The sequence below is a fragment of the Mesocricetus auratus genome, unplaced genomic scaffold, assembly GCF_017639785.1.
Source record: "Mesocricetus auratus isolate SY011 unplaced genomic scaffold, BCM_Maur_2.0 Super-Scaffold_100029, whole genome shotgun sequence".
In the NCBI taxonomy this organism is placed as follows: Eukaryota; Metazoa; Chordata; class Mammalia; order Rodentia; family Cricetidae; genus Mesocricetus; species Mesocricetus auratus.
This window is the reverse complement of record NW_024429210.1, coordinates 20,061,683-20,087,167: the sequence shown is the minus strand read 5'-3', so window position 1 is coordinate 20,087,167 and position 25,485 is coordinate 20,061,683. Positions and strand designations below refer to the sequence as shown.

At 40.8% G+C, this 25,485-nt stretch overlaps 1 protein-coding gene across 2 annotated transcripts in view; it reads left to right on the top strand.

The window, feature by feature from the left end:
• Positions 1-24,629, top strand: part of Acyp2 (acylphosphatase 2) — a 143,894-nt gene extending 119,265 nt beyond the window's left edge. Inside the window, exon 4 of one of the 2 annotated variants that reach the window (XM_021227279.2) lies at positions 24,196-24,629. In XM_021227279.2, the coding sequence (XP_021082938.1) occupies positions 24,196-24,310 (115 nt within the window). In that variant the 3' untranslated portion in view covers positions 24,311-24,629. The remainder of the gene's footprint in view (positions 1-24,195) is intronic. The other variant, XM_040733259.1, reaches the window with a different exon arrangement.
• Positions 24,630-25,485: the final 856 nt, after the last annotated feature.

Here is a 25,485-nt window from a genome sequence, read left to right as displayed (position 1 = left end):
CTTACCTTCTGTGGTTATTTTAAGATAAAGTTTAACTGCAATGAAGATGATATACAAATTGTAATTTAAAATTTTTTTCTTCATTTCTGAGACTCCACTACAACTACTGAGATCCAGCAAAAAAAAAAAAAAAAAAAAAAGGAGAGTTACAGTGCCTGGTGAGAAATCTAGGGAGATTTTGATGGAAAAACCAACAATATTGAGGAAAATGCTTCACTATGAGCTGGACTTTTCCACTACATAGATTCACTTAAATGTATTTGAACAAGAGTTATAAAAATAGTAAGTCCTACAAGTGAATTATTTTCTTTGTTAGAATAAGTGAGTTATAACAGAGGCATGCAAACTTCCTTCTTATGGCATTCATTTATATGTTAATTGATTTAAATCCTATGCCCTCTACAAGGGAGCTAAAATTATCTTGCTACACATTTTTAGTGTTTTTATTATAATTTACTACCCAGAAGACCCCAGTTTCCCTGGAAATGAAGCATATGTTAACTGAGTATTTTTGTCTCAAAATTGGACTTAAATTGTGTTTTCAGCATTTCATACATTTGGAGCTGAATATGACACATTTGGGGCAGATTATGACATTTGGCCTGATATGACACATTTGGGGCTGAATGAATGATTGAAATTAAAAGAATAAATGTATTACAAAGAATTATTGTATATAAGCTATCTATTAGGACATAAGACTCTAAGTAAAGAGACATTGAGACAGCTTTGCACACAAAGGCACTTGAGCTATTCTTCTGATTCATTTTTCTGTGGACAATTTTCAAATTACCACCAAAGGGTTGCATGCACCTGCACACAGGGACATCCCCTCAGAGAGTCACTCATGTCTGACTCCACCCACCCTTGCTAGATCTGGGGAGACCAGCTGTGAGTCAGAAATTCATGGCCATCAACAGGATTGCGGTTTCAGAGCCTATTGCCCTTAAGATACATGTTTTTATGATGGAAGGACACTGTGTTCCTTGTGTTAATAGACAAGGGTCTCTAGCAAAGCCCGTCATAGAATACAAGTCTATAGGTAATTCTATCCTGTAGTTCCCATTGAGAAAGTGACAGAATTAGTATCAGGGAAGGAGAAAAGATCACTGCTTCATGTATTTATTATACCTTTCTTTGTTCCCTACTGAACTTTAAATGATTTGTAAGAACATATTAAACCACTAACAAGAGAGTGGACACTTAACAATGAAAATAAGGGCAGGAAATAAGACACAGTCAGGAAGAAGGCTATAAAAAGTATACAATAGGACCTCTGCAGAGGGTGGGTTGGAGTTTGGCTCTAAACTGTCTAGTAGCCCTCCATCTGCTAATGGCATTATCCTCTATTTGCGTAAGAACAGTTTTAAGGGAAATGGAAACATCAGGATAAAGGATGAAAATACAAGAGTTTTTCATTTGGCTTCCTGTAGAAATAGATCTTAACATATCTGGAACAGAGAACATACTGAACTGTGTCCTTAATACAGCCTTTCTCAGTACACTTCTGAGACAGGATGTTCATAAATATCCAAAAGCTTTGAGTTCAAAATCTAGGCTGGCTGGACTGGCCATCAGTAGAGCCCTAAAACTCTGTGAAGCTGTTCTAGCTCCCAGTTCACAGACAACACAACAGCTTTGTCTGTTCTTGCTGTCTCCACCTCTCGCTCCATCCTCACCCTTAAAACTGTCCTAACCTCTTCGCTTCAACTGCATCACTGATGCTGTGTTGCTAAGGTTGCACACTACTTTTCAGCTTGTATTTTACTTGGCCTCAGGAACATTTGGAAGTTTACAAAGTCCCCTTAAATTTCTCTGCCCCTTGGCTGTCCTAGCCCTACACTGTGGCCCTCTTCTCTGCTCCTTCACAGGATCATTTCTGCTTCTCTTCCGTTGGCCATCAATGCTGCTGTTCCTTTAGATGTGAGGAAATGGGTCCAGCAAAATCATCCACTAAAACTGTACACTAGCAACAAACAAAAAACACCTGCTACTTCTGAGTCCATCACATAGGATTTTATGTAGTTCTTGTTACCTGAACAATAGCAGTAGAGGTAGGCGTGGTATGCTAACCTCGTCAACTTCTAGTCCAAACTCTTTCTGCTTTCTTTTATTTCAGTCCCAAGAGAGTTTGGAGCTAGGTTTCCCTGACTTGCTTGGAAGTCAAGAATTCAAATGTAATTTATGCTTTCACAGTCAGTGATATTTATGTGAAATTTGAACTTTGACTTGTGTTATGTGGACCAGGGACAGCAATGCTGAGACATCCATGGCTCTGGAGATGACAGCTCTGGTGGGGTTTTAGGCTATGTCCATATGACTGTGAATTATCTCAGTGGCAGCCCCCTCGCTCCCTATAGGGTGTGTTTCAGGGAAGTTCTAGTAATTCCTACATGCCCTACAACCAAGCACGATGCTAGCGCCATCTTGCCTCAGAATAAGACAAAAGTAAGAGCCTGTCTGTCACTTTGCCAGAGAGTCATGGCCCCACTGTTCCACCTTTTCCATTCCTAGTCCTTGGACTGGTGGCAGTTTCTCAGAATTCTGGTCACAACCCATGTCTAAAATAGTTTCCCAGACTCAATTCATTAGAAGAGGTCAAGTGATGGGACATGCTATACCACAGCTGAGAAGTACTTCTGCCAAGACCGATCAGCCTCGTGAGCGGGATTTCCTTGCAAATATGTGACTCTGGAGATCCCAGAGATAACTAAGTGGGCAAAGGCAGAGAACAGTTATACTGCAATAGCAGTTATTTATGATCCATGAGGTGATTTGCAACCAAGCATCCTCTTCAGTCTCTTCAGGAGTTCTGTGATGACAGTAATTGTAGGTGAGGATTCTCATCACAGGTTAATTATGCAGGGCTGGGGTTTCCTGGATTATCAGCTGACATGTTTTTAGACATGCTATTAAAGTATCATTTAAACATTTATTTTAAAAATAAATTATTTGTCCACATATACCTGAGTAAAGAAAGCTGTGTGAGAAAAGAGAATAGCAAAACTGTTATGCACTGTCTTTCCATTATTAATGCTGGTGTAAAAGCTTGAGATGGCCAAGCACCACATTAGCTTTCAGTTTATTTGCTGTCTTTTCCTACTGTCTGCTTCCTCTCTTCAGTCTGTGTTTTATACCAGTGCTGCAGAGATATCTGAAAGGATAACTCCACCCCACTTTAGTTCCAGGAAATAGAGCTGCTATGAATTATTGATAGTGTTGACTTTCTAGTGTTTTAATTTACCTCTTTGTTTCAGTCAAGGGTATTAGTTAGATGTCATTTTTTTCTATAATCCTAGGAACTCACCTGCCCACTTTCTGCAGGCAATGCTGACTTGAGTTATACAGGAGATAGTGCTGCTGGTTTCTGTTTCCACATATGATGAATTCTCTATGCATTATACTCTCTACGGCTTTGCTTAATGGTAGGTTAGCAGGGCAGTTTTCAAACTGAGTTTCTCAGAGCCCCTGGAATGCTCCTGAGGTGTCTGAGGGCAGTGGAACCTGTGGAGGATGGGATGTCTGTACACACACACACACACACACACACACACACACACACACACACACACACGCCCTTCTCGTGTATCAGAGAAGCACTGGTCCAAAGCAGGAAGCTTTCATTTAAAATGTGGGGAAAGAGATCTTGTCTGTCAAAGGCTTGAAAATCCAGAATTAATTCAATACGTGAATAGGTGTTTGTGTATCTGTTGCGATACTAAGGAAAATGCCCTAGACTTTCATATGTCAGCATTAACAGCCATGCACTATTCTTAGAAGATGGCAGCATGCCTATCTATGACTGACCTTGCAGGATAAACTTGCTCCCCCTGCTGGACTGTAAGAATTACTTTGGACACCAAACAAAGCCAGTCACTGTGTTTATTTCTATCCTGTCACAAGAAACATAGGAAAATTGGAGGAGCTGTTAAAAATCAGTGAACCAGTTGCAATGGATCATCTTGCTTCACAGGCATCTATGTGGGTCAGTAGTCAGATCCCAAGGCCTCCAGCACCCTTTGAGGAGGTGACTATACCCATTACTTGCACTATTTCATAGGAAATTCCCACTGGCAAACTTTTTTTAACTTTCAAGGAGTATTTTTAAAATAAGGTTTTTGTTTCATGTGCTATAAAATCGAAGTTGAGTCCATACTCAGGGTTTCTTTCTGCATGTGTGTGGTATAGAACCTAGAATATCTTTCTAGGCATGGGAGCTATAGACCTGAAGAAAGTATGCAGGAAACAAAGACTCATTCTTTCAATATGTTATTATCTAGTAATGGCATCATTATTTAATAATAAGACTGAGTCTGTCTTAGAACATGCATGCTAGTGTCAGGAAGGCATATCAAGAACACATAAGCAATTACATAAATATAGCAATTTACTAATGTCGTTGCTATAACACACAGCACAGTGGGCCCTTTTCATACTGACCCTGGGAGATCAGCAGCCTAAGCTCATTTTCAATGGGCACAGCTGGCTGCTTTGCTGTTGCCAAGGTCCTGAATGTGTGGCATTTACTGTATCTGATGGTTAAATATGTACCATATGCCACAAAAAATTATAGAGAATATTATGGAAACTCCACCAGGCCCGATGATTGACGACTACCTGAATGGCAACTAATACACACAATACACACACACATAAATAATAATAATAATAATAATACATAGAACCACTAATTTATTAGACAAAGAGATCTTTCATTGGTCATTTGATATTCACCAGCACTGTGTTTTATTTATTCATAATGCAAAGATGGCCTGAAGGTGCTTAGAAATAATTCATGCAAGATCATTGTGATTTTCCCTTCATAAAAATTCTTTTCAGAGCATGTATAATCTTCATCAAATATGTAAGAAATACATCCATAATGACACCCTTTCTTCTGTTGCCACTGTGTCATTGTTAAAGCCAGTATGATTTTGGTAAAGAAAAAACCTTACAAAAATGAGTTTCATTATTAAAAACTCTACATAAGATATTTAAAATATATTAGAAAATCTATCAATGTAATCCACCATATTAACAATCTGCGAAAGAAAAACCACATGATCATCTCACTAGATGCTGAAAAAGCCTTTGACAAAATCCAGCACCCCTTCATGATAAAGGTCCTAGAGAGATCAGGGATAACAGGAATGTACCTGAATATAATAAAAGCAATATACAGTTAACCAACAGCTAACATCAAACTAAATGTAGAGAAACTCAAAGCAATTCCTCTAAAATCAGGAACAAGACAAGGCTGTCCACTCTCTCCATATCTCTTCAATATTGTACTTGAAGTTCTAGCTACAGCAATAAGGCAACAAAAGGAGATAAAGTGGATACAAATAGGAAAAGAAGAAGTCAAACTTTCACTATTTGCAGATGATATGATAGTTTACATAAGTGACCCAAAAAACTCCGCAAGGTTACTCCTAGAGCTGATAAACACCTGCAGCAATGTAGCAGGATACAAGGTAAACTCAAAAAAATCAGTGGCCCTATTGTATACAGATGATGAAGTGACTGAGAAAGAAATCAGAGAAACATCACCTTTTACAATAGCCAAAAACAGCATCAAATATCTGGGGATAATGTTAACCAAGGAAGTGAAAGACCTGTATATCAAGAACTTTGTGTCTTTGAAGAAAGAAATCAAAGAAGATACCAGAAAATTGAAAGATCTCCCATGCTCTTGGATTGGTAGGATCAACATAATAAAAATGGCAATCTTGCCAAAAGCAGTCTATAGATTCAATGCAATCCCTATCAAAATTCCATCACAATTCTTCAAGGACCTGGAAAGAACATTAATCAACTTTATATGGAAAAACAAAAGGCCCAGGATAGCCAAAACATCCCTATACAATAAAGGAACTTCAGGAGGCATCACCATACCTGACTTCAAGCTCTATTATAGAGCTATAGTCCTGAAAACAGCTTGGTATTGGCACAAAAATAGGCAGGTAGACCAATGGAACCGAATCGAAAGCCCTAATTTTAACCCACACACCTATGAACACCTGATTTTTGACAAAGAAGCTAAAACTGTACAGTGGAAAAAAGAAAGCATCTTCAACAAATGGTGCTGGCATAACTGGGTACTGGTATGCAGAAGACTGCAGATAGATCCATGTTTATCGCCTTGTACAAAACTTAAGTCCAAATGGATCAAAGATCTCAACATACATCCAGCCACACTGAAACTTTTAGAAGAGAAAGTGGGAGATACTCTTCAACGACCACTTCCTAAACATAACACCAGTGGCACAGGCACTGAGATTGACAATTAACAAATGGGACCTCCTGAAACTAAAAAGCTTCTGTAAGGCAAAGGACACAGTCAAAAAGACAAAAAGGCAGGCCACAGAATGGGAAAAGATATTCACTAACCCTACATCTGACAGAGGGCTAATCTCCAAAATTTACAAAGAACTCAAGAAACAAGTCTCCAAAACACCAAAGGATCCACTTGAAAGGTGGGGTACAGAGCTAAATAGAGAATTCTCAGTAGAGGAGGCTAAAATGGCCAAGAGACACTTAAGAAAGTGCTCAACATCCTTAGCCATCAGGGAAATGCAAATCAAAACAACTCTGAGATACCATCTTACTCCTGTCAGAATGGCTAGAATCAAAAACACCGAAGACAATTTATGCTGGAGAGGATGTGGAGAGAGAGGAACACTCCTCCACTGCTGGTGGGAATGCCGACTCATACAGCCTCTTTGGAAATCAGTATGGAGATTCCTCAGGAAAATGGGAATTAATCTACCACTAGACCCAGCAATTCCACTCTTAGGCATTTATCCAAATGAGGCAGGTTCATACAACAAGGGCATCTGCTCCACTATGTTCATAGCAGCATTGTTTGTAATAGCCAGAACCTGGAAGCAACCTAGATGCCCCTCAACTGAAGAGTGGATAGAGAAAATGTGGTACATTTACACAATGGAGTATTACTCAGCAGAAAAAAACAATGGAATCTTGAAAGTCGCAGGGAAATGGATAGCACTGGAAGAAACCATCCTGAGTGAGGTAACCCAGTCGCAAAAAGACAAACATGGTATGTACTCACTCATATATGGATTTTAGATATGGATCAGGATAGTGCCAGTCTGCACTTCCACAGATAGAGAGTCTGGGAAACAGGAAAGAACCTAAAAGATATGCATATATGCATAGTACCCAAGAGAAGAGGATGGAGACAAGATCCTCTGAATGGATGGGGAACACGGCGAGGGTTCGGGGGGAGTGGGACCCGGGAAGAATAGAGGGGGTAAAGAGGAAGGGAGTTGGTCATGGGGGAACAGGAAGTTGAGGGGGTAGGGGTAGAATAGGGGGAAGAGGGAATCATAGGATCGAAGACAGATCAGGCACCAGAGTGACCTCGAGTGATCCAAAGGTATAACATCAATTGGCAAGCTAAGCAATAGTGGAGGGACCACCTCGAATGCCCATTCCTGATAATGAACTTGATGTCTATAACCATCCGGAAGCCTTCATCCTGTGACTGATGGAAGCAGAGGCAAACACACAACTAATCACTGAACTGAACCCAAGGAACCCAGTGACAGAGAGGAGTGATGAGCAAATTGGCAAAGAATGGGCTGGCAAAACCAGCAGAGACAGCTGATCTGAACAGGGGAGTGCTCTTGGACCCCAGACCGACAGTGGGGAGGCCAGCATGGGACTGATCTGGACCCCCCAAATGTGAGTGTCAGTGAGAAGGCCTGGGCAACCTATGGGGCCCTGAACCGTGGATCAGTGTCTATCCCTGGTATACAAACTGTCTTCATGTGCCTATAGCACAAAGAGAGATGCTCTCTCAGCCTGGACTCTTAGGGGAGTGCCTTGACCCTACCAAGAGTAAAATGACAGATTCTAGATATCCCCTATGTGGAAGGATTTGGCAATAGCGTGGGAGGGAGGGGGGGAAGGGGAGTGCGGGAAGAGGGGAGGGAGAGGGAACTGGGATTGACATGTAAAACAAGCTATTTAAAATTAAAATAAAAAATGATAAAAAAAAAAGAATTCATGTGCCCACCCAATGGCCCATTCAGCACTTATAGAGTCTACTACACTAAAGGGCAAAACACGAAGACACCAGAGCAATGCATCTGCTTGTGTTGTCCACTCACTGTGCACTCTGTCCACGCCCCTTTCTTTCTCTGCTCAGTTACTGCAGCAGCTCTCCAGACTGCAGTAAGCAGGGAAATGTAGCTAAGGAGCCCAGCACACAGTAACCTGAAATCATTCAGTCAGTGTGAAAAAAAATGACATATCAGAAAAAACAAAACACGTGGCATGGTCCCTAGGTAAAATGTAGGAAACCAATGAAAACAAGTAAGAAATGTTACAACCCCAGTAAAGCTCAGCAAGACATAAGACTACAGCTTTAGAGCTCACTGGAATCTACACCTATGAGACTAAAATACTGCTCAAAATAGCAAGAAAGGTAGAGCTCCACTAAGTAGGAATTTATTGAGAGGTACAGAGGACCCAAGCTAAGCAAACTACCAACTTTGAGTGAGGCACTTAAAGACAAGAACAGTAGTGAAAATGTTCCTCTTATTACATTGCTATTTAAACACACTGTGGCTTGAATAGGAAATGCTAACAGGACCCTAGGATCATGTTTTAAAGTCCAGATCTCCAGCTGCTGGCCCTATGTTTGGAAATTCTGGAAAATTTAGGGGTAATTTAAGAGCCTACCTGGAGGAAGTAGATCCCTGGGATCCTTCTTCAGGAGCATCTTGTCTTTGGCTCCTTTCTGTCGCTCTCTGCTTTTTGTCTATAATGTGACAAAGAAGCTCCTGAGTCATATGTTTCTGACACCATGATGTTCTGCCCAGGTGTATGGGACCAAGAAACCCTGGACTGAACCTCTCAGATCATGAGCCAAGATAATTCCTCCCCTCATTTTCTAGAGCAGTGTGTGTTTATGCTTGAAATTCACAGCACAGTTTTGCTGCTAGCATCCTCTGGGCTTGTAGAAATGGATACTTGCTGTTTTGTTGCTTTTTGTTCACTTATTTTCAAGTTCTTTTTTTTTCTTTTATTTTATATTTAAATTAGATACAAGCTTGCTTCACATGTCAGTCCAGCTCCCTCGCCCTCCTCTCTTCGCCCCGTGTAGCCCCTCTCCAGCCCCCCACCCAATCCCCACTCCATTCTGCAGGGAGGGTAAGGCACTCCATGGGGGATCTCCAGAGTCTGTCATTTTGTTCAGGGCAGGGCCTAGGCCCTTCCCCATGTGCCCAGGTTGAGAGAGCATCCCTCATTGTGGGATGGACAGGCAAAATCCATTTGTGTGCCAGGGATATATCTACTACCCAAAGTCCCATAGATTACCTAGGCCTCTTCACTGACACCCACATTCAGGGGGTCTGGGTCAGTCCCATGCTGGCCTCTCAGCGATCAGTCTGGGGTCCAAGATCTCCCCCTTGTTCAAGTCTGTTTCTCTGGGTTTCACCAGCCCAGTCTTGACCCCTTTGCTCATCACTCCTCCCTCTCTGTCACTGGACTGGGTTCAAGGAGTTCAATTCAGTGTTTAGCTGTGGGTGTCTACCTCTGCTTCCATCAGTCACTGGATGAAGATTCTAGGATGGCATATAAGATAGTCATCAAACTCGTTATTAGGGAGGGACATTTAAGGTAGTCTCTTCACTATTGCTTGGTTTGTCAGTTGGTGTCATCCTTGTAGATCTCTGGAAATCTCACTAGTGCCAGATCTCCCCTCAAACCTACAATGACTCCCTCTATTATGTGTCTCTCATCCTGCTCTCCTCTATTCTTCCCCCGACTCAACCACCTGCTCCCCCATGTCATCCTCTCCCCTCCTCTTCTCCCTCTCTCTTTTTCCTGGCTTCCTCTCCCCTCCCCCATGCTCCCAATCTGCTCAGGAGATCTTGCCTTATTTAACCTTCTCTGGGTACCATGCATATCTCTCTTAGGGTCCTTCCTGTTTCCCAGACTAGGGCACTGGGATTGTAGTCTGGCACTCCCCAGATCCATGTCTAAAATCCATATATGAGTGAGTACATACCATGTTTGTCTTTTTGTGACTGGGTTACTTCACTCAGAATGGTTTCTTCTAGTGCCGTCCATTCGCCAGCAAATTTCAAGATCCCATTGTTTTTTTTTTGTTTGTTTGTTTGTTTTTTCTGCTGAGTAATACTCCATTGTGTAACTGTACCATATGTTTTTCTATCCACTCCAGTTGAGGGGCATCTAGGTTGCTTCCAGATTCTGGCTATTACAAAAAGTGCTGCTATAAACATAGTGAAACAGATGTCCTTGTTGTATGATTGTGCATCTTTTGGATATATGCCTAGGAGTGGAATTGCTGTGTCTTGTGGTAGACTGATTTCCATTTTCCTGAGGAATCTCCATACTGATTTCCAAAGTGTCTGTATGGGTTGGCACTCCCACCAGCAGTGGAGGAGTGTTCTCCGTTCTCTACATCCTCTCCAGCATAAACTGTCATTGGTGTTTTTGATTTTAGTCATTCTGACAGGAATAAGATGGTATTTCAGAGTTGATTTGATTTGCATTTCACTGATTGCTAGGGATGTTGAGCACTTTCTCAAGTGTCTCTCAGCCATTTTAGACTCCCCTATTGAGAATTCTTTATTTAGTTCTGTAGACCACTTTTTTATTTGGATCCTTTGGTGCTTTGGATACTTGCTTCTTGAATTCTTTGTAAATTTTGGAGATCAGCCCTCTGTCAGATGTGGGGTTAATGAATATCTTTTGCCATTCTGTGGGCTGCCTTTTTGTCTTGCTGACTGTGTCCTTTGCCTTGCAGAAGCTTCTCTGTTGGGGAAGTCCTGTGTATATGTTAATAAATTACTGCTGGCCAATAGGAATCTAGATAGGTGGGGCTAGGAGTCCAGGAGGATTCTGGGAAGGAGAACACAAGAGTCAACATGTAACGCCATGAGGGTAGGAAGCCTGGAACTATTCTCCGGTAAGAAACATACTTAGATTAACAATTATGGGGTAATTACTTAAGTCAGAGCTAGCTAGTAAGAAACAAGCAAGGCCAACAGCTTCATAATTAATATAGCCTCCTGTGTGTTTATTTGGGACTGATGCGGATCTGGAACCAGGCAGGCGGGATCTGGAACCAGGCGGGCGGAACGGCTCCTTCTCAAGGAAAAAGCTTCTCTTAACACTTCTCAGTTTCAGGAGGTCCCATTTATTAATTGTCAATCTCAGTGTCTTTGCTACTGGTTCAGGAAGTGGTCTCCTGTATGAATTCACTCAAGGTTACCTCCCACTTTCTCTTCTAACAGGGTCAGTGTGGCTGGATTTATGTTGAGGTCTTTGATCCATTTGGACTTAAGTTTTGTGCATGGCAATAGACATGAATCTATCTGCAGTCTTCTACATGCCAATGTCCAGTTATGCCAGCACCATTTGTTGAAGATGCTATCTTTTTTCCATTGTATAATTTTAGCTTCTTTGTGAAAAATCAGGTGTTCATAGGTTTGTGGATTAATCTCAGGATGATCAATGTGATTACATTGTTCTACCTGTCTATTTTTGTGCCAATACTGGTCTGTTTTCAGGACTATAGCTCTATAATAGAGTTTGAAGTCAGGGATGATGATGCCTCTGGATATTCCTTTGCTGAACAGGGTTGTTTTGAGTACCTTGACTCTTTTGTTTTTCCATGTAAAGTTGAGAATTGTTTTTTAAAGGTCTGTGAAGAATTGTGGTGGGATTTTAATGGGGATTGCATTGAATCTGTAGATTGCTTTTGGCAAGATTGACATTTTTACTAAGTTGATCCTACCTATCCAAGAGCATGGGAGATCTTTCCATTTTCTGGTGCCTTCTTTAATTTCTTTCTTTAAGGACTCAAAGTTCTTGTGATACAGGTCCTTCACTTGTTTGTTTAGCATTATCCCAAGATATTTTATGTTGTTTGTGGCAGTTGTAAAATATGATGTTTCTCTGATTTCTGTCTCAGTCCTTTTATCGTCTGTATATAATAGGGCTACTGATTTTTCTTGAGTTGATCTTGTATCCTGCCACTTTGCCAAAGGTATTTATCAGCTGTAGGAGTTCCATGGTAGATTTTTTGGGGTCACTTATGTAAACTATAATATCATCTGCAAATAGTGAAAGTTTGACCTATTCCTCTCCAATTCATATCCCCTTGATCTCCTTTTGTTGTCTTATTTCTCTAGTTATAAATTCAAGTACAATATTGAAGAGGTATGGAGAGAGTGGACAGCCTTGTCTTGTTTCTGATTTTAGAGGAATTGCTGTGGGGACACCAGACCTTGAGCAGAGACCCACTTCCCCTTCGGCTTGGGAGTAGTAGTTTACTAAAAACATGTTTACTAAAAACAATACAATGCCCGGGGCAATAAGTTCCTGGAAAAGGCCTGCCCACAGAAACCGACCTCACCTCAACCTTGTCCAAAGACTAACCGCCTCTTCTGACACGCCCAGATCAGTTTTTGGTGTCAGGGCAGAACCAGCCAGGGTAAAGAAGAAAGCAGAAGCTTCTCTAGAGGGAGCCTTTCTTAGGAAGTTTTCTTGAACCTTTTTGGGGCCTGCTTAAAGTTTTCTTTACATCGTTGAACGAGTCTCTGTGTTGTCAATCCCCGACACCCTCCCCATGTTCTCGGACACAGGCTGCGCAGCTGACGTGGCAATTGGCGGTCCCACCGAGATCGTGAAAGCAAGGTAAGTGGACTGGGTCGTCCCTTTTGCCAGCCAGGGACAGATGGAGGAAAATAGGAAAAGAAACAATGGGAAATAGTCCCTGGAAGTTTAAATTACAGTATCACGTAAAAAAGTTACTTGAAGAACAGGGGACTACAACCATGGAAGGCTTTCTAAAATGGATTGAACATGCGAGTCCATGGTTCATTATTGGGGGAGGCTTAAGTGTCCCAGATTGGGAGGATGTTTGCCATGATTTTCAGAGAGCCAGGTGTTGGTGGCACACGCCTTTAATCCCAACACTCCGGAGGCAGAGGTAGGTAGGATGGAGGCCATCCTGGTCTATAGAGCCAGTTCCAGGACAGCCTCCAAAAGGATAGAGAGAAACCCAGTCAAAAAAAAAAAAGGGGGTAAAATAAGAAATAAAATAAAAAATCTCCAGTCTTTCGCCTGATCCACTGAGGTCAGGAAAGTAAAGGGGAACTGAGAGATCTAAAAGCCTGGCCAGTAAGGCTATGCGGATGTGTTAAAAAGGGGTACCAAGTTAGGGGTACCGGATTAAATCTCCAGGCCTTCGCCTGACAAAGGTCAGGAAAGTAAGGGGACCCTGAGAGATTGCCCTCAGTTGGAGGGGGGATTGGAATAAATCTCTAGGCCCACGGATTTATTTTGGCTCCTGAAAAGATCCAAAAGAGACCCCCTTATACTTATTTGGGTCATCAAATTCAACAAACTGGCCTCCGGCCACAAAGACTCCAGATCAATTGTTCAAATTTTAAAATGCTTCATGATTGGCAGAGATTTTTGGGAGAGGTACAGTGGTTTCACCCTTCTCTTTCTATTAAAACAGGGGCTCTTAAAGTCCTTTATGATATTCTTCCTGGGGATCCTGCTCCAACTTCCCCTAGACAGATTACCCCAGAGGCCGAAGGGGAAGTGGGTCTCTGGTCAAGGTCTGGTGTCCCCACAAATTGCATTGAGTTTTTCTCCATTTAGTTTGATGTTGGCTCTTGGTTTGCTATATATAGCTTTTATTATGTTTAGGAATGTTCCTGTTGTCCCAGATCTCTCCAAGACCTGTTGGGGAAGTCCTGTGTATATGCCAATAAAGCACTGTCTGGCCAATAGGAATCTAGATAGGTGGGGCTAGGAGTCCAGGAGGATTCTGGGAAGGAGAAACACAGGAGAGTTCGAGATGTAACACCATGGGTTAGGAGCCCGGAACTATTCTCCGGTAAGAGACATACTTAGATTAACAATTATGGGGTAATTACTTAAGCAGAGCTAGCCAGTAAGAAACAAGCAAAGGCCAACAGCTTCATAATTAATATAGCCTCCTGTGTGTTTATTTGGGACTACAAAGTGGCAAAGCCCAGGCAACTGGCGGGGATAAACCGAAGCGGCTAGCAAAGAAAAAGCTTCCCTTAACAAAGACCTTTATCATGAAGGAAGGGGTGTTGGATTTTGTCAAAGGCTGTTTCAGCATCTTGTGAGATGATCATGTGATTTTTGTTTCTCAATTTGTTTATATGGTGGATTACATTGATGGATTTTCATATGTTGAAACCTCCTTGATCATGGTGGATGATTTTTCTGATGTGTTCTTGGATCCGATTTGCCAGTATTTTATTGAGCATTTTTGCATTAATGTTCATGAGGGATATTGGTCTGAAGTTCTCTTTCTTAATTGTGTCTTTGTGTGGTTTGATTATCAAGATTATTGAAGCCTTGTGAAAAGGGTTTGGCAAAGACCCCTCTGCTTCTATTGAGTAGAATACTTTGAGGAGAATTGATATAAGCTGATCTTTGAATTTTTGGTAGAATTCTGCACTGAGGCCATCTGGACCTGGGCTTTTTGTGGTTGGGAGATTTTGATGACTGCTTCTATTTCCTTAGGGGTTATAGGTCTATTTAAATTGCTTATCTGTTCTTGATTTAATTTTGGCAAGTGATATCTATTCAGAAAATTGTCCATTTTCTTTAAATTTTTGAATTTTGTTGAGTGCAGGTTTTCAAAGTATGACCTGATGATTCTCTGGATCTCCTTAGTGTCCATTGTTATGTCTCCCTTTTCATTTCTGATTTTGTTAGTTTACATGTTCACACTCTGCCATTTGGTAAGTTTGAATAAAGGTTTGTCTGTCTTGTTGATTTTCTCAAAGAACCAAGTTTTCGTTACATTGATTCTTTGTATTGTTTGCCTAGTTTCTACTTTAGTTAAACCCTCAACTTGATTATTCCCTGGCGTCTATTCCTCCGGGCTAAGTTTTCTTCATTTTGTTCTAGAGCTTTCAGTTGTGCTGTTAATTCTGTAGTGTGACTATTCTCCAGTTTCTTCATGTGAGCAATTAGTGCTATGAACTTCCCCTATAGCACTGCTTTCAAAGTGTCCCACAAGTTTGGGTATGTTGTGTCTTCATTCTCATTGAATTCTAGGAAGTCTTTAATTTCTTTTTTTATTTCTTCTTTGACCTTGGAGTGGTGCAATTGTGCATTATTCTATTTCCATGAGTTTTTAGGGTTTCTGCAATTTGTGTTGTTGAATTCTAACTTTAAAGCATGGTGGTCTGATAAGATACATAGAGTTATTCCAAATTTTTGTACCTATTGAGGTTTTCTATGTTGCCAAGTATGTGGTCGATTTTTGAGAAGGTTCCATGTGGTGCTGAGAAGACGGTATATTCTTTTGTGTTTGGATGGAATGTTCTATAGATGTCTGTTAAACCCAATTGGGTCCTAACTTCTATTAGTTCCTTTGTTTCTTTGTTAAGTTTCTGTATGGTAGTCCTGTCTAGTGGTGAGAATGGGATGTTGAAGTCTCCCACTATAAGTGTGTGAGGTTTTATATGTGATTTGAGTTTTAGTAATGTTTCCTTTACAAACGTGGATGCCTTTGCATTTGGGGCATAGATATTCAGAACTGAGACTTCATCTTGGTGGATTTCTCCTGTGATAAGTATGAAATGACCTCCTTCATCTCTTTTGGTTGATTTCACTTTGAAGTCTAGTTTGTTAGATATTAGGATTGCTACCCCTGCTTGTTTCTTGGGTCCATCTGATTGGAAAATCTTTTCCTAACCCTTAACTCTGAGGTAATATCTGTCTTTGAAGCTGAGGTATGTTTCTTGTTTGCAGCAGAAGGACAGATTCTGTCTTCAAATCCATTCTGTTAGCCTGTGTCTTTTTATGGGTGAGTTAAGACCATTAATATTGAGGGATATTAATGGCCATTGATTGCTCATTCTTGTTTGTTTTGGAATGGTTGGTGGTGGTGGAATTGTATGTGGATTTCCAACCCTTTTCTCTTTTGGCTGTTGGTAGATTGGGATTATCTATTGCCTATGTTTTTCTGGTTGTAGTTAACTTCCTTGGATTGGTGTTTTCCTTCCAGAACTTTCTGTAGGGCTGGGTTAGTGGATATGTATTGTTTAAATCTGATTTTGTCATGGAATGTCTTGTTTTCTCCATCTATATTGATTGAAAGCTTTGCTGGGTATAGTAGTCTGGGCTGGCATTCCTGGTCTCTTAGTGTTGGAAATATCTATTGAGGACCTTCTGGCTTTCAGAGTTTCCATGGAGAATTCAGGTGTAATTTTGATACATTTTCCTTTGTATGTTATTTGACCGTTTTCCTTAGCTGCTCTTAATATTTATTTTTATTCTGTATGCTTGGGGTCTTGATTATTATGTGGCAAGGGTGACTTTTTGTGGACCACTCTATTTGGTGTTCTGTAAGCTTCTTGCACCTTCATTGACATCTCTTTCTTTAGGTTGGGAATGTTTTCTCCTATGATTTGTTGAATATGTTTTCTGCCCCTTTGAGATGGGTTTCTTCACCTTTTATACCTATTATTCCTAGGTTTGGTCTTTTCATGGTGTCCCATATTTCCTGGATATTTTGTGTTAGGGGTTTGTTGGCCATAAGATTTTCTTTGGTTATTGAATCTATTTCTCCTAGTGGGTCTTCGACACCTGAGATTCTCTCTTCCATTTCTTATATTCTGTTGGTTATGATTGTATCTGTAATACCTGACCATTTCCCCAGCTTTTCTACTTCCAGCATTCCTTCAGACTGTGTTTTTTTTATTATCTCTATTTCAGCTTTTAACCCTTGCACTGTTTGAATTGTTTCTTGTAATTTTTGCTTTTCCTCCCTTTTTTTGCATTTGTTGGATTTTTTCCCATTTTTTTGCTTTTTTTTTTGTTTTTTCCTCAATTTCTTTAGGGATTTTTTTCATATCCTCTTTGAGGGCCCCTATCATTTTCATGAAGTTGTTTTTAAGGTCATTCTCTTCTGCTTCATCTGCATTGGAGTATTCAGGTCTTGCTTGTGTAGAATCTCTAGACTCTGGCGGTGTCATATTTGTTTTTCTGTTGCTGTGTGTGTCCTTATATTGTCTCTTTTCCACCACTTCTTCCAGTGGGTGCAGAAAGAGTCCTCTCCTGGTGGGTAGGCGACCAGGGTTCCCTTTCGGTGGGTGCAATCAAATCCAATACTCTCTAGCCTCTGCCTTCTGCCTGGAGTGGGCTCTCTCAGCAGGCTCCTGGTTGCTTTGTAGTCTGGGGGTGAGTTGACATGGCTGCGTTCCCCAGGCCAGGAGATCCAAGAGAGGACGAGTAGGAGAAATTCCGGTCCAAGATGGGGGCCCGGAGCTCTCCTCTGCCTTCTGCCCACTCTTCCCTCTTTTAAGTTGTTTCTATCAAATATTTTTCATAAGTGCTAATACAGAATGTGAGTTTTCTCTCACTGAATGTAATATTTAAGAGGAAATGTGACAGGAATGATTAAAATTATTCTAAGAGCTAGAAGACTACATAAAATGACATTCAAAAGTAAAGTCATTGAAGGAGGTAGGAAGACAACTGAATTAAATGTACTCTAAAGCTATTGTGTTGACACTGACTTAGAGAGCAGAGATCCCAGTGCAGACAAACAGAATGTCTAGCTAAGCATTAGCGGAGTGTGCAAGATCAGAGTGTGCTGGAAATCATCTGGAGTGTGTGGGAAAAGCTAAGCCATTCAGTAAAAAGTACTGGAGAAAAAAATTTCTATTAAAAATTAGATCCTTTTATAAAATTCCACAAAAGCTAAAGGCATCCTTTTTAAATTTCTTTATTGTATAAAGGGGAGGAGAGGCAGAGAAGTTTCTCAGTGCTGTGGAACACATACTACTGCACACGTGTATGTCAGAGGACAATTTTCAGGTGTTCTCTTCCTCCTTTTTCAAACATGTGGTTTCCAGGGCTTCAACTCAGATTGTCTGGCTAGACAGTACAATATCTTTGTCTGCTTAGACATTGAGCTAACCCTACACTTATAAACAAACAGGATAAAACCATAGTTAAAGATGTTACATTTTGAACATATGCATTTACTTTTACTCCTAAACAAACTCCTCTTACTAGGAAAAGGGGTTTTCTTGAAGGTTCAAAAATCTATTAAGGTCTAAGAATGGGAGAGAAAGTTACAGAAACTTTGAAAACTGGGAAGCAGATGAATGAATGAGGAAGACTTGAGCTGTACAGCTGTGTAAAAGAGACAGTACAGTGGGAATCCCACAAGACTCAGACCATGGGCTTCAGGCATAAAGGGAGGGCTAAACATAACACTGATTCCAAATTTGAACAGTAAGCAGTTATCCTACAGACCATACTAGCAAGTTGCTGGGGATCTGAGAGGAATCAAAACTTATGCCCTGGAGATAATCCCATGGGCACAGTTGAGGACAATATAGGACTGAAAAAGAAATTCAGTGAAAGCAATTCATTGAACATGGATGTCTTGCATTTTACTCAACTTTCTAGTACTACAGATCTCCCAGTAAGGACCTTCTCAAAGGCTCCTCTGTCTCCTGCTGTCACCAACCTAGGAGAAGCCTTTAATGTATGAATAGACCTCTAAAGGATACTTAGATCTAATGTGCACCAGACCTGTTTTAGTCAGGGTTTCTGCCTGTGATAAGACACTGACCAAAGCCAAACTGGGGAGGAAAGGGTGTGTTTCATCTTACAACTTGTAGAGCATCATCCAAGGAAGGTGGGGTAGAAGCTAGAGGGTGAAACTAAGGTGGAGGCTATGGAGGAGAGCTGCTTACTCACTGCTTTTCCTGGCTTGCTCAGCCTACGTTTTTATACAACCCAAGACCACTTGCCCAGAAGTGCCTCACCCACGGTGAGCTGGGCACTCTCAAATTCATCACCAATCAAGAAATGAACCATCATAGCCTTGCCTGCAGGCCAGTCTGGTGGGGGTATTTTCTTTACTAGTCTTTAGAGGTTCGTTCTTCCCAAAATGACTCTAACTTGTGTCAAGTTGGCATAAAACCAGCCAGCACAAGGCTGTAACCTTCTTCACAGACTCCCAGGACAGGTCTGTCCAGGTCTGTGCCCTGGAGGAAAGAATACTGGGTATGATTTTCCTGGAGAATATAATAGATCTGAGAGAAAAGGTGTTCAGAAGACCAGCATTAGACACTTGCCAGGGAAACAGGTTGTTCGCTCATCCTAATCAACACAGAAGCAGAACTCAGGGACAAGCCAGGAGACAAATTCATTTTAGGTTGGGGAGGTGAGAGTCTCATACAAAAATATCTGTCAAGAAATTTAAATATCCCCTTAGATAAGTTTTTTTTGTTTTGTTTTGGTTTTGGGTTTGGGTTTTTTGTTTTGTTTTGTTTTGTTTTTGTTTTTGTTTGTTTGTTTGTTTGTTTTACGAGACAGGGTTTCTCTGTATTGTTTCGGAGGCTATCGGTCCAGCCTGGCCTCGAACTCACAGAGATCCGCCTGCCTCTGCCTCCCGAGTGCTGGGATTAAAGGCGTGCGCCACCATCGCCCGGCCCCCTTAGATAAGTTGTTGCTGTTGAGAAATTATTGGCTCAGACATTGACCCCTGGTTTCACTGGCTTTGACCAGCTTAGCAGGACCAGCATCCAAGGAAGCCCAACGTAGTCTTAAGGTCTCCCAGGGCTTGTTGTGTGCCTTCACTGTGCAGTGAATGATCTTAGCTCCTACATTGCTGTGAATGTGAAGGCTATTTCATGGAAATGTATCTCTACATCCAAACTGCTCTTCAGCTAAAATAAGAAAACATATTGCATTCCCTTTTGGAAAGAGAAGCTGTACCTTCTTTATCTTCTAAACAGTGGGCTGCCAAGATGGCTTAGTGGGTTCAGGTGCTTGCTGCTATGCCTGGTAATGGGATTTGGTCTCCAGGACCTACATGGTGAGAAGAAAGAACTGACTCCCAGAGGTTCTGCTCTGACCTCCACTAGCACAGATGCTACAGCATGTACATATATGTACAAACAAATAAGTATAAAACAAAAATTAAACCTAATGAGTGTGCCTATCCTGTTTTATCCAGCTTTCCCTGGGCTTGTCCCACCAGTTATCATCCCTTTGCCCTTCCTGCTCAATCATCCCCCTGAGCTGAGGGCATGCACAGAGACTGAAAAGTGCCACTTCTATTTCCCTCCAGGCTCTGGGAGTGCTGCTGGAAGATTGGCCTTTGTCATCACTCTCTTTAGGAATGACCTCAAGAAAGCAGTCTTCTAAGTGAAGGCTACATCCCTTCTCTGCACAGCATTGTTTGTCTAGTTGGTATAGGAGGGTCCTTCTGGCTTTAGAGTTCCATTCTAGATAGGTTACTCAGAACATCCATCCAGTTCTGTCTTATTTCCTTTCCTCCCAGGAGGTGTTAAATCAGAGCATACTCTGATTAACATGCTAGTCTCTGTCTCAGAGTGTGTATCCCAGGATATCCTCCCAATGATGGTGTGCCAGAGTTATGTGGAGACATCATCAAACCAAACTGCTCTTAAAACAAAACAGACAACACAGAGAAAGGTCTATCTGCCCATATGCTAACTGCCACTACAAGGTATTCACGTTTAAGTTTACATTTAAGTAAACTTTGAGGAAAATATGTATTAGCACCTACTACTTCCACTTCTGAAAACAGTACAATTCTTAACCACTGTACTCTAAACCCTCACACCTACAGATAGCGGAGCTCTCCCCCTCATCAAAGATGCTTCTTCTTACAGCTGGTGGAGATCCACAGAAGTGTTCAGAATTCAGAAAACCACTGACCAGGTACCCATCCCCAGCTGAGACATCCAGATGCAACTCGTACACTTCAGGCCCAGGGGCAATCTTGGAAGAAGGGGGGTAAAGATTGTGAGGCCAGAGGACCAGGACATCTGTCTACTGTGAGACAGTGTCCTCTGTGTATGATAGGGATCTATACCCATTAAACCTCAACAATATTTCAACCTAAACAAGGCCTGCAGTACACTAGTTGGCATGCTAACATGAATGAGGGAAATCTCTCAAGGCCCCACCCCTAAATAAACAGCAATGGGCACTTAATGGCAGTTGAATCAATCTTCTCCAGGGACAAGTCCCTTGAACCTACCCAGATATGGTTTTCATTCCACAGAAACTTCTCTTAAGATCATCAGGACCTTACCACTGTAGGTGTAATGATCGCTCCTAAATTCTTTCTTCTCCTGACCACCAATAGGTGTGGTGGACTTCCTTTTGTTCCCTGAAGAATGTATGGGCTTTTAGGATGCCACACTCTTCCTAGTTTTTGGAGAGCTCAATGAATGCTCTCTGTTCTGATTCTTCCTCACCTTTTTGAACTCTTCACATTAGTGTACCTCAGGATGCAGTCACAGCACCCACACTTTTTCTATCTTCATTTCCATGATGATGTCAACCAGTCTTACAGTGTTCAATACTGGTCTGTCTGCTAAATGACTCTGGATTTTGTTTCCTCTAGCTAGACTTGTAGATCCCACCACCTACTCAACATCTTACCTGGATAGCTAGTAGCATCTTACACTTGGCACCCCAAAACTGAATTGCTCATCTTGCCCCCAAACCTTCCCCTCTCCCTACTTCTCCTTGTCAATAACTAACAACTCTATCCAGCTAGTTACTCAAAAAACAAACAAACAAACAACAAAAAAAAAACAGCTGTCATCCCTACCCCTTTATTTTCTCACACCCATATGCACTTAGTGAACAAATTTACTTACAGTCTTTTAGAAGCATTCAGAATCTGGCCATTTCTCCTCTGCTGCTACCATATGGAGCAGTTTACTGAGTTCTCTTGCTCTCTACCTCCTGGGAAACAGGCTCATTTGTGGACCAAAGAAAAAGTACATATAGAGAACTTCACAGAGAGTTAGTGCTCATTAAATGTTAATTTTCAACAGGGTTTGAATATTTGACAAGTAAAATTGAAGTCAGCTGTTTGTCACAAAAATTGAATTTTTTCAACAAGTGTGTGGTGACTTGAATGAGAATACCCCATATGCTCATATATTTGAGTTCTTGGTCCCCAGTTGGTGGAACTGATTGGAAAAGATTAGGCGTGGTTTTGTTGGAGGAAGTGTGTCACTGGGGGTGGGCTTTGAGGTTTCCAAGGCTCAGTCATCCCCAGTTATCTCTCTGCCTCATGCCTGTGGGTCAGGTGTGAGCTCGTGGGCCTCATGCCTGTGGGTCAGGTGTGAGCTCGTGGTTCCTGCTCCGGCACCAAGCCTCCTGCAGCTATACTTCCCACCCCGATGGTCATGGACTCCTCCACCTGCAACAGTGAGCTCCAGATTAAAATGCTTTTTTATAAGTTGTCTTGACCACGGTGTTTAATCACAGCAATAGAAAAGTAACTAAGAAAATGAAATTTCCATTTTTAAGATTTTAATTAGATAAGTAAAATAAATGAAGTCTATGCAAAATTAACCTCAACCAGCAAAAGTCTCAAGTAAGAGACAAGTAGGTAGAGCTCAAAGCATAATGGCAATTTGAGTCCTTGGAATTCTTTTCCCTGGTTAAGAGTCATTTTCAGACAATCAGTTTTGCCCAGAAAATTATTTTTTTAATACAAGCTTTAATTCAGTATGAGATTATGCTGCCCAGCAGAATACATGGGTGGTTTCACAGCAAGGAGTCATTTCAGGGATGTGAGGGACTATTTCCTCTGTAACAGCTGGGCTCACATCATCACTTGTAAATGACAGCCTCATCATTATGGGGACAAGTCTCAGTTGGTAAAGTGCTTGCCTGCAGGCATGAGTATCTGAGTTGATCCCTAGAAACCATGTGATGAAAATGCTGATCATGGTGTTCATGCTAGTAACCCCAGTGCTGCAGTTCACTGGCAAGTTCCAGACCTCTTACAGACCTTGTCTAAACAAACAAACAAAAAATGTGTATGGCACCTAAGCAATAATACTCAGTTGCTCTCTAGCCTACACACACACACACACATACACACACACACACACATACACACACACACACATACACACACACACATACACACACACATACACACATACACACACACACGCATACACACGCACACACACACACACACACGCACACACACGCACACACACACACCTATATAGGATCATTGCATTCATCACTTTTCTCATTACTTTGACAAAAGCAACTTTAGAAAAGGGTTCATTTTGGCTCAGAGTTTGAGGGTACAGTCTGCCGTGGTGAAGGAGATTTGATGGCAGGAAGTTGAAGCATCAGGTGACTCTACATCAGCAGACAAGAAGCAGTGAATGAATTCTTGTACTCAGCTAGCTTTCTCCTTTTTATGTATTCTGGGGCCCTAGTTCATGGAATGGTGTCACCCACATTCTTACCCCAGCATAAATTAGATGATAACTCAGACATGCCCGGAAGCTTATGTCTTCTAGATTCTGACAAGTTCGTAATATTAACCATCACAACCACTGAATCAGTACTCCAACTAATAGAAGAAAATTCTGGAAAATCCTTAACTGTTATATGAGGTCTCTGTGTTACATGAGAAATGTCTGAACTGTGTTGTAGAGTAATTTATTCAATTAAGTCTCAAATGCATAAATTAAGTCAGATACATTACTAACAATAACCACTGCTCTGAATAAGCAGAAATATATTTTCAGAACAATTAGATTGTTTCATTAAATGCAATAATTTTGCTAGTTTTATTTAATGTTTTGAGGAAATCATGTCTATTCTTTTACAGTAATGTTCTCTCTGTATATGACATGCATATATACATAGACACACACACATACACAGATACATGTGTGCACACTCAAGCATATAAATCTATCATATAATTGGTAATGAAAAGAATGGTGAATCGATTTTACTACTTTCCACTTTGTAAAAATATTTTGAGCTAGGAAATAATGACCTTGAAGTGTTTCTTTTGGGGCAGGGAGAATGATCTTAATATGAAGTAAATTCCTTAAATTATTACCCTTTCTATGTTCATGTGTAACTATAGATTATACTCGATAGTATTCTTAGAACAGCATATACAATGTAAACAATTTATTTATTTTAATTAATTTTGGTATATAGAATAACATCCTTCATTGTGACATTATATGCAGAAGTTGCACTGCAAATGTGAACTCCCTTTATTACCTCTTATGGGATCTTTTAGTAACTCTGTGTGTACTATGATGCTCATTTCTATTTGTTTCTGTTTTGTAGGAAGGCCTGGCTAAGCAAGGTTGGCAGTCCTAGTTCTCGAATCGACCGGACAGACTTTTCTAATGAAAAAACCATCTCTAAACTGGAATACTCTGATTTTAGTATTCGATACTAATGGAAGAAAAGTAACAATTGTAATGCTTATATTGCAGAAAATAAAACATTCTTAAGTTTATAGTAGTAGGATTAGAAATGGGAACTTTCTGTTCTGGAAACCTCAGAATTATGTCACTAGAATATCTGAAACTAAAAATTTTACCCACCTATGTTTTTAGCAAGCAGAAACCAAAAATTGCAAAATAAAATATTGTTATAAAATATCTAATATGATCATTAAAATAAAGCATTGTCTTATGGAATCATTATTTTCAGAAAACATTACAGTATATATCTTATTCTGCTAAGTGTGAAATAAAGTTAACTATCTAAAATTATCTTCTGTAACGTGTAGTTTTCCTCCTCCAGCTGCTTTGGATCCCCCATCCCTGCTAGCCGCTTGGGCTCTGCCACAGTTGCAGTCCCCAAATAACACACAGGAGGCTATATTAGTTATGAAGCTGTTGACCGTTTGCTTGTTTCTTACTGGCAAGCCCATAATTGTTAATCTAAGTATTTCTCTTACCGGAGAAAAGGGTTTGGACATCTTACTGCTCTGATGGGCTACATTTTCTCTGCCGTGTCTCTCTTTCCCAGAATCCTCCTCAACTCCTAGTCTCACCTATCTTGCTTCCCTATTGGTCAACAGTGCTTTATTGACATATACATAGGACTTACCCATCAATCTTTAGGTACTGTTACCCAACTAGGTGAATTTTAATGCCATCTGAATAATAATTTACTATTAAAGTTGAGTAATTTGTATTGTTATCAAAGTCTTAAAATGATTAAAGTAAGTTTGTGTAATGATCACTGTAACCAGAAACAATAACAATAGAGTTAGTGTGTAGAATTCTGACATAATCCAAGCCTGATTCAGGACTCAGTCGGAGCTGCTTGGCATGCTTGACTTCACTCTTCTGTGGAAGGAAGTGATAGATTTGGTGACAGCAGCTAGAAGAGCTCATTTCTGTATATCGAGATTCATATCTACTCCCTTCAGCTGCAATCCTATGACTAAAAACACTGAGAGTCTAAGTAAATCACACAAACTTGGACTATCATTTGGGGTTCTTCAATGATAATCAGGTAACATAATATTTGAATATTGAGAGGGTTAATTATGATATTGAATAGGAAAGACCTTTAACAGAAAATGCTGTTTCAAATGTGCATATAATACATATATTCTTC